The sequence below is a fragment of the Durio zibethinus genome, chromosome 12 (assembly GCF_047325235.1).
Source record: "Durio zibethinus cultivar Kanyao isolate XHJ-2024 chromosome 12, ASM4732523v1, whole genome shotgun sequence".
Taxonomy (NCBI): domain Eukaryota; kingdom Viridiplantae; phylum Streptophyta; class Magnoliopsida; order Malvales; family Malvaceae; genus Durio; species Durio zibethinus.
In genome coordinates, this window is record NC_143173.1 from 23,025,895 (window position 1) to 23,034,995 (window position 9,101).

At 33.3% G+C, this 9,101-nt stretch overlaps 2 protein-coding genes across 2 annotated transcripts; both read left to right on the forward strand.

Moving 5' to 3' along the window:
- Positions 1 to 728: 728 nt before the first annotated feature.
- On the forward strand, positions 729 to 5,186 carry LOC111296735 (E3 ubiquitin-protein ligase SINAT2-like). The gene is made up of 4 exons (XM_022891176.2): positions 729 to 999; positions 2,654 to 2,956; positions 3,599 to 3,985; positions 4,434 to 5,186. Exons 2-4 carry the CDS (start codon positions 2,741 to 2,743, stop codon positions 4,752 to 4,754), a joined length of 924 nt encoding a protein of 307 aa, XP_022746911.2. The 5' UTR covers positions 729 to 999; positions 2,654 to 2,740; the 3' UTR covers positions 4,755 to 5,186.
- Positions 5,187 to 5,492: 306 nt separating this feature from the next.
- LOC111296732 (protein CYTOSOLIC ABA RECEPTOR KINASE 4-like) lies at positions 5,493 to 8,361 on the forward strand. The gene is made up of 7 exons (XM_022891172.2): positions 5,493 to 6,345; positions 6,493 to 6,749; positions 6,843 to 6,969; positions 7,062 to 7,335; positions 7,613 to 7,745; positions 7,822 to 7,908; positions 7,987 to 8,361. Exons 1-7 carry the CDS (start codon positions 6,249 to 6,251, stop codon positions 8,110 to 8,112), a joined length of 1,101 nt encoding a protein of 366 aa, XP_022746907.1. The 5' UTR covers positions 5,493 to 6,248; the 3' UTR covers positions 8,113 to 8,361.
- The last annotated feature ends 740 nt before the right edge of the window (positions 8,362 to 9,101 follow it).

Here is a 9,101-nt window from a genome sequence, read left to right on the forward strand (position 1 = left end):
AAAATTTGAAAAGTTTTTTTTTTTAAATAATTTAATAAAAATTTTAAAAAAAATTCAAACCAATAGATTGATAAAATTAAATGTGAAAATTAATAATGTGTAAAAAAATTATTAAAAAAATTATTTATAATTCAAATTTTATCGATACTTATTTAATGATAAATGTTTTATTAATATTTTTATTAAAAATATCTATATAAAAATACATATATTTTTGGCATGAAATGGGATTGATTTAAAAAAAAAAAAACACTACAGTATTGTCCAATGCCATTTTATATGAGGAAAAAGATAAGTTGTATGATCATTCATATTCTTGTTGAAAGTTGGGAATATATTGATTTCATGCTTAGGACATGAATTAATCATTGCATTATGATACTTAGAACATTGTTATCAAAGGACTCAAATAATTATAAAAAAATTATATTTATTATTTTATTTTTAATTTAATTAGAGTTTTATAGGATTTTATTTTTTTAATATCAAAATAATAAAAGTAATTTTTTATTAATTTTAAACTTCATAAATTTTTAATAATAATTATTTTATTACATTAATTCATAAAAATTTTTATAAATTTTTATTTCTAAAACTTTGGGAAATTGATTTTCGAACAACACTTGTGAAAAGAATATTTATATAACTTACAAAAAATATTTAAAAAAATGAGTATAAGAGAAAAAAATTATGGCGTATTTAGGAGTGCTAAAAAATAATTCAATCGAATTTTCTAACGTTGCATGCGAGTTGCGACTCAGAGGCATCGGTCCACCGAAGGAGGGAACAACAAGAAATCACTGCTGGAAACGACATACAGAAAACCAAAATATTTTACTAAAAAAAAAATTTAAAAAAAAAACCAAAATTATCGAAAATATATATTTTTAAAAGAAGAAAGAGAGACGCGTTTGCATTTGCAAAGAAAAGCATGGCCATCATTTGATTGATGCCAAACAAGTTTTTCCTTCATTTTCCCATGTGTTCGGTTTAAAACTCGTAAGTTTCGCTGCACCTTTGGCACTCTGTCCTTTTTTTTTTTTTTTTTAATGTTTGGAGAACAACGCAGAATTTTGTTTGTGGATTTTAATGGTGTGTAAAGACACAAACTTGGAAATCTCAACTGGGCATTTGTTTTTTTTCCTCTTTGGATTTGTTTTTTTTTTTTTTTTTTTTTGTTTTGTTTTGTTTTTCTTTTGATTGGTAAGGTTTGAAACTTGAAAAACAAGTGCTTTTGTTTTTTTTTTCTGTTTTAATTAATCCAAATTGGGAAGTTGGTTTTGGACAAACTTAGTTTGATATTGCATCGAAAAAGAGAACTTTGTTGGAATTTGGACATTGGGTGTGGGGAGGCCGTTGTTTTCTTTCACTTTTCTCTCTCTCATTGTCTGGTTGTTTTGTAAGAAGCTTAAAAAATTGAAGATTTTGATGTTTTTGGTGGGTAAAATCAAACAGAAAAATGGTGGATTTGATTGTAATTTGGGAGGAAGTTTTGCTTTTATGCTGTTCTTGTCTCATATTTTGGCTGCTTTTTTTTTTTTTTTATGGTTATTTTGCATCAACGATAAGGATGGTTCTTTTCTGCATTATTCAGCATTATATTTGATTGAAATTGACAGTATTTTCATTAAATATCTGGGAATGTTGGTTGCTTTCTCACGTGATCGTGTTATTAGGAAAGATAGTTTGAGCAAACCTGGGTTCTATTCGATTGGTAATCCTTCCTTTTAATTGCTTAAAGATGTAGCAAATTTTGTTATGAGTTTTCTTGGAAGGAATTAGACATGAAGCTTGAAAGCGTCTCTTGTTGTTGTGCATAGCAATCTGGAGAATTTTTTTGATAGGTGGAAGAATGACCCCTTTTAATATGCTTTTGCTTTCTTCGCGTTTTTCTGCTTGGTAAATATTTCCAACGTGGAAACAGCTAATCTCATTTTTGTAGAACAAACTTCCCGCTGTTAGAATTGCTTATCTTTCTCTTGGAAAGATTGGAAACCATTATTCCGCATTAGGATGTTGCTTTTTAAAGTACTCAACACTGTTTCATAGGTTCTTGCGTTTTGCATGTTAGTTTCACTGACCACAAAGTGTATGGGAGAAGTTTTGTGCTTACACTTTAAACTTTCTTTTCATCTTTTGGAAATTTGAAAAAAAAGAATTAAGAAGGAAGAAGTCTTCTTATATGAACTATAAGATGTCCTAGGTGGAACTTTTATATACAATAATAGCCATGGATATTTGAATGCCCTGTTGGAACATAATAATGATGTATCTTAAGTTTGCTGTAGCTAGATTTTTCTTTCAACAGGTTGAATACATCTGAAAATGCTACCTCAGAATTATTTGGTTTTTGTTGCAATATGATGAATAGTGTTAGCAAATTGATACTCTTCATTAAGTTCAGCCGCTTAAATGAGAATTTGGGTTTAATCTTGTTTGATCTAGTTACCATAGATACCGTGGGCTGCCATGGTTGCCATCTCCTGCCAAAATTTAATGTTGTGGATGAGAACAATTCTGTTCAATTTCCTTCAAATAGTTCACATTTTCTTCTGGACGTTCAACTGCTTATGATTGTGTAATTTGCTTTCAGGATGTTTTGTTTAAAATATCTTTCTTTCTGATGACATCTAATTTTTATCCTGTATTATAGGGAAATAGAGAGTGAAGCCTCTCAAAAGCGGATAAATATAAATAATTTAAGTAGTTGATCAGAGATTTTGCCAGACTTGGAGTAGCAATGGCTCCTGCAGGCAGTGAGTGCAAAGAAGTTGTTGAATCTCATTCTGCTGTTGCAGATACTGACATTGCTACAACAAAGTCCGAGAGTAATACTACAACGATGAAAAGTGCTGTTAGTTTTGTTGGAAAACATTTAATTCATTCAGACAATGGTGTTTATGAGCTCCTTAAGTGTCCTGTATGCACAAATTTGATGTACCCACCAATTCACCAGGTTTGTTCACCTGTGTATAATTGTTTTGGCTCTTCCATAAAAATATAGTTTTGTTGTAGTATTTTGTTTTTTACCCTTTTTCATTGTTTTTCCTATTACTGAATTTTCTTAATTACTTCATTGTGAAGGCTATATGTGTTCCTTCATATGCTTGTATGGGACTAAGTGATGATATCTGTATGCTGGGGTAAAATGGTGGTGAAGAACTGGTTATGATGCCCTATTTAGTTGGGTTTTTTGTTATGTACCTTGTGAAGTGTAAGGAATCAGGCACAAGGCACGAAGGGCTATGGACATAGTGTTACAGGGGAAAAAGGCTATTTTTGTCTATAAAATGGGATAACTTATCATCTTGGAGTTTGGTTGCTGCAGCCTGCAAAGAGAGTTATTCTCGTGAAGGGAGATGGAAAAATCATCATTGTGATTGGAAAGCGATTTGAAAGGGATTTGGAAATTTTTGTCTAGACATAGGCTTTTTTGGCTTTTGGTGTTGTATGGTTACTGCTTCCTTTACTAATTAGGTTGTATGGGGATTTTGACTATGGTATGGAAAATTTGTTTTTAACCTCTTTATTATTCAGATTTATAAACATTACTCAGTTACTAAAATTTTTACATGTTGTATCCTATCTTCTATTACAGTGCCCAAATGGACACACTTTGTGTTCAAACTGCAAGACTCGAGTGCACAACTGTTGCCCAACGTGCCGCTATGATCTTGGAAATATAAGGTGTTTAGCTTTGGAGAAAGTTGCAGAATCCTTGGAAATCCCTTGTAAATACCAGAACCTAGGGTGCCATGATATCTTCCCCTATTACAGCAAGCTTAAGCATGAGCAATGCTGTTGGTTTCGTCCTTACAATTGCCCTTATGTTGGTTCAGAGTGCTCCATCACAGGTGACATCCCAACTCTTGTTGCACATCTCACGGACGATCATAAGGTTGACATGCATGATGGATGTACCTTCAACCACCGATATGTCAAATCAAATCCACACGAAGTTGAAAATGCCACATGGATGCTTACTGTAAGTTGGTTTATGCTACATTACATGACAACTCTAGTGTTACTATGCTTCTCTGATAATAGTTATTTGTGGATTGTGATAAAACATTGTTGTTGTTAAGTTTTGCTCATAGTTATTTCTTCTATATTTGTCAAAAGAAGTTGAAAACCATGTAAGTCACTTGAGTAATTTACAGTTACGAAGGAGATTATGTGGTTTCTGTTCGGACTGTTAAAGTTATAGGTTTTAAACTGCAAATCTTATGCTTCTGAAAGGACTCCTTCAACAAGTTATCCAAAATTATTGCATAATGAGCTACTGCTGTTTTCTTAAATAATTTGTCCTAGACTTACTTTTAACTTTCTATGCGATCTATCATAATGTTTTCATCTGCTGCTCCTCTGGTCAAATAAATATTGTCTTGATATGAAGCCCTAACCTACCTTCTGAACTCTAACATCCTGTGCAGCTGTTCAATTGTTTTGGAAGACAGTTCTGCTTGCATTTTGAGGCTTTCCAGGTTGGCATGGCACCTGTCTATATGGCCTTTTTATGTTTTATGGGTGACAATAATGAAGCAAAAAAGTTTAGTTATAGTTTGGAAGTTGGTTGCAATGGCCGTAAACTAATATGGCAGGGGATTCCCAGGAGCATCCGGGACAGTCATCGGAAAGTTCGTGACAGTCAGGATGGACTTATTATCCAAAGGAACTTAGCTCTATACTTTTCTGGTGGCGATAGGCAAGAGCTGAAGTTGAGGGTAACTGGCCGTATCTGGGAGGAAGAATGAGATAGGAAACCATGGAGAATTGAGTTTGTTTTGTACAGTTTCGAAAATTTCCAGAGTCTCAATCGACAAACAGTTGAAGCTTTCATTTTTACGATCAGGGCTTTTTTTTGTATTTACATGGGATATGTCCTCTACAGTCTAATCCCTTTGCTGACGGCCGCCTTCTGCTGAATCTTTAGTGGAGGAAATGATGATTTGTACGAGTCAACTTGGTTGCTCAAAGTTTATTCCGGCAACATGTATGGAACGATCTTTTGGCTGTGATTGCTGTTGGCTTCCTGTATTAAACCGCTTCTCCAATATTTCAAGTTTTATTTTGATCATGTGCTCTGTTTTTCGCCTTGCCTTTTGTATTCTTTTTTTCGTACTAGACGTGGGGTGATTGTGATCCTGAAAATTTTATGAGAAAAGAACTGAGACCCTATTCTAAAATTTTCTGAATCAAAGTACAATGATGATAAGTACAAGCTTTCAGTACTGAAAAGAGCAAATAAAAAATTATGCATGCAAATAAAAACTGGTTTTGAATTTCAAGCTGCACAAGGGTAATTCATATAATTATTTTTAAAAATAATATTTAATAAATTTAAATATAAAATTAATTATGATGTAATCTTTTATAAAAAAAAAAGAGTTTAATAATGTAAAAAAATATTGCAGTTCAATAGCATGGATTAATTTTTAAAAAATCAAAATTATCAGTAGGAGTAAGATTTCTTTATTGACAAGCATGTCAAATATCAAACCTATCATTAGATTATCATGAAAAAGAAAAAGAAATACATTAATAGAAAATAGAAAATATGGGTTTAGTTTAGAGGGGTGCAAGCGTGAATGCACTTAGAAGTAGGTTAATTTTAACGGTTAAACTATAAGAGAGACCCGATTTTCTCGCAAAACAGGGGAATTGTCTGTTCCAATGCAGAGCCATTACAGAGCAAGGAGGAACAAACAGCAAAGAAGAAGACAAAGAACTTCCACTTTTCTGTTTCCTATAAAGATTTTGTTTCTTTTCCCGCAATTTTCTCTGTTATCAACTTTCCCCTCTCTCTGTGTCAATCCAGCTTTTCACAACTTTTTTCCTTGTTTTTTTCCCTACTTTGAGTTGATCAAATCACAGGCTTTAAGGTATGTTTCTAATGATTTTCTTATTTTGTTTCCCTTTTTCATTTGAGATATTGGCTCATGTGACCTTGCAAATCATATGTGCATTGACAATTGATTATGATTTTTACTTGTATTTACGATGTTGCTGCTATACATTCTAATCACATTGATTCTTTCAAGATCAATCATTTTAATAAAATCCCAAGTTGCTTTTAAAGTCTTAGTAGTTTTTACTACATTTGAGGAAAATTTCCAGGGGATGGTGATTGGAACCTTGGACGCCGCTGCCTGAATATGAAATTGTTTCATTTTTTTTCCCATGCAGGAAAAGGTTTGATTTTGCATTGAATTGATAAGAGAGTCTTTGAGACATTAACGTCCTAAGCTATGTTATGCTGCGGCGGTGTGGAGGAGGAGCCCGACGGTCCACCTCCAAACCAATATACAGCCCCACCAATAGGAGGGAATCAATTCGGTGGCGCTGGTAATTGTTTTCTTTTTCTTCTTTTTCCCTTATCTTTAACTTTTGAGCTTTATTTGTTCTATTTTTCCTTCTTCTTAGGCCTCAATAGTCATGACATTGATTTTCGAATCCTTAAAATGCAATGTGTACTCATCATGTTCTAAACAGGCAGTGGAAGAGGAGAGCCAAGGACTTCCAATGTGGTTAAAAGTGGGGCTCCTCAAAAAGTTCTACCTATTGAAATTCCATCTATTCCATTAGATGAGTTAAACAGGATGACTGATAACTTTGGTACAAAAGCTTTGATCGGAGAAGGTTCTTATGGCCGAGTTTTCTATGGGAAGTTAAGTAATGGTCAGCCTGCAGCAATAAAGAAGCTGGATACCGCTTCTTCACCAGAACCAGATTCTGACTTTGAAGCACAGGTGAGACTTAGATAACCTTTTTGTTTCCCCTATTAAAGTGATCTGTCTAGAATTTAAGTTTGATCCCATGTTATTGCTACAATGATTTTGCAGTTATCAGTAGTTTCAAGACTTAAAAACGAACATTTTGTGGAGTTGTTAGGGTATTGTTTGGAGGCAAATAACAGAATCTTGGTATATGAGCACGCTACAATGGGTTCTTTACATGATGTCTTACATGGTATGCTCAATTCCATCTTTTAGGTTTGAGATTTTATTTTGTTTTGCATTTTAGAATATTTATTCATTTTCAGTGTTTTGGTTTTTGTTCAGGGAGGAAAGGTGTACAAAGAGCTGAACCAGGTCCAGTTCTCAGCTGGAACCAAAGAGCTAAAATTGCCTGTGGTGCTGCAAAAGGTCTTGAATATTTGCATGAGAAAGTTCAGCCTTCGATAGTTCATCGCGACGTCAGATCAAGCAATGTCCTTCTTTTTGATGACTTCTTGGCCAAAATTGCCGATTTCAGCTTAGCAAATCAATCTTCTGACACCGCAGCTCGACTGCATTCGACTAGAGTCTTGGGTACATTTGGTTATCATGCCCCTGAGTAAGTCTTGTAATTTAGCATTTTTGGTACTTAGGAGGCGTAGCGGGGATAAGGAAAAGGGTTTCAGGTATTAGGATTCAAACTCTAGACTCATTAGATATCACTTTTTAAAGATGACTGAATGAAGCAACTAAACTATGCTTCGGTTCTTAGCATTTTTGCTTTGTTTATGATTATTAAGTACTAAAAGGGCCTGTTATGGTTCCGAACCTATAAAATAATTCGGGATATTACCACTAGAAAGGGAACATTTTGCTTAAACTTTCTTTCTGTGTAGGTATGCTATGACAGGGCATATAACGCAGAAAAGTGATGTATACAGTTTTGGAGTTGTTCTTCTTGAGCTCTTGACAGGGAGAAAACCAGTAGACCATACAATGCCCAAAGGACAACAGAGTCTTGTTACTTGGGTGTGTTTCTTTTCCTATTCCTTTTCCTATTCACTGCCATTTAGTATGCGTCTCTAACTCGGTTTCAATGATGAAGGCAACTCCAAGGTTAAGTGAAGACAAGGTTAAGCAATGTGTGGATCCCAAGCTAAACAATGAATACCCACCAAAGGCAATTGCCAAGGTTGTTGTCTCTTCTGCTACATTATTTTCGTAAGACTTTTCTCGATTGTTTTGTAATATATATATTTGGGGATCTCAGCTAGCAGCAGTTGCAGCACTTTGTGTACAGTATGAGGCAGATTTCCGGCCAAACATGACAATTGTTGTCAAAGCTCTTCAGCCTCTTCTTAATGCAAAACCGGCAGGAGCAGACTCTCAAGCATAATATATATTGAAGACAATATTCTGACCTAATAAGCAGTACCCAGGTTGGCTTAGTTGTAACTCTCTGTTCATGTTTTGTTATCTCATTACTTAAAGTGTTTACTTTTAATTGAAGACAATATTCTTTCCTTGGAGATTCAAGCTAGATAAGGATTAGAGAAAAGTGAAGCACTACCCTTTTTCCTTTTAGTTTGTAAAATTTCTTAGGGCCTGTTTTGTTGTTAACCTCATCATCATCTAGTTTTAAGCTGTCGACCCTTTATTTATTTATTTTTATAAAATAAAATTCATAATTTAAAATAAAAAAATTATAAATATTAAAATTTGAACGATAAAGCAAAACAACTTTCATACATTCAATTATTGTTAGTTTTATAAAATAATAGATGATAAAAACTCGAAAAAATTTGATAAGTATATAAAAAAAATAAAGTTATTATTATTATTATTATTATTGTCGTCGTCGTTGTTTTGTCTTAATTTCCTAATTCAACAATGACCTCATTTATCAACAAGATGACAACATCTATGCCCCAATCTAAACTGAACAGAGAAAAAAAAATGACAACACTCTCTCCTCGGACAGAAAAAATGTGCATGTAAAGTTTGTTTTCTCTTCTTTGTTAGTTCCTCTCTTTCTCATATTGATTCTTTGTCATTTTTTAATGATAGGGGATTGAAATTCAACATTTTGAACAGAAAAGTATATATATTTTATCATTTAATCAAATGCTGACAAATGATAATATATAATGACAAAATCCTCCTTAATTTAAAAGCATAATGGTAATATCAAATTGTGTATGTAATAATACATAATAATGTGGAAGAAATAGCATGCCCTCAATAGTATGATAGCTAGTTTATAACCAAAACCAACACCCTTGATTGCACCAAAAAGAGTTACATCCAACGACAACTTGATAGTTGATAATTGGTATTCACACTTCACACTTTTTTTTTCCTTTCGATATAAAAAAAAAAAAAGTG

Coding starts and splice junctions, on each gene's coding strand:
- LOC111296735 (XM_022891176.2), top strand. CDS start 2,741: ATGGCTCCTGCAGGCAGTGAGTGCAAAGAAGTTGTTGAATCTCATTCT. Junction 2,957..3,598: donor TGTACCCACCAATTCACCAG/GTTTGTTCACCT, acceptor CTTCTATTACAG/TGCCCAAATGGACACACTTT. Junction 3,986..4,433: donor ATGCCACATGGATGCTTACT/GTAAGTTGGTTT, acceptor CATCCTGTGCAG/CTGTTCAATTGTTTTGGAAG.
- LOC111296732 (XM_022891172.2), top strand. CDS start 6,249: ATGTTATGCTGCGGCGGTGTGGAGGAGGAGCCCGACGGTCCACCTCCA. Junction 6,346..6,492: donor GAATCAATTCGGTGGCGCTG/GTAATTGTTTTC, acceptor TGTTCTAAACAG/GCAGTGGAAGAGGAGAGCCA. Junction 7,336..7,612: donor TTTGGTTATCATGCCCCTGA/GTAAGTCTTGTA, acceptor CTTTCTGTGTAG/GTATGCTATGACAGGGCATA.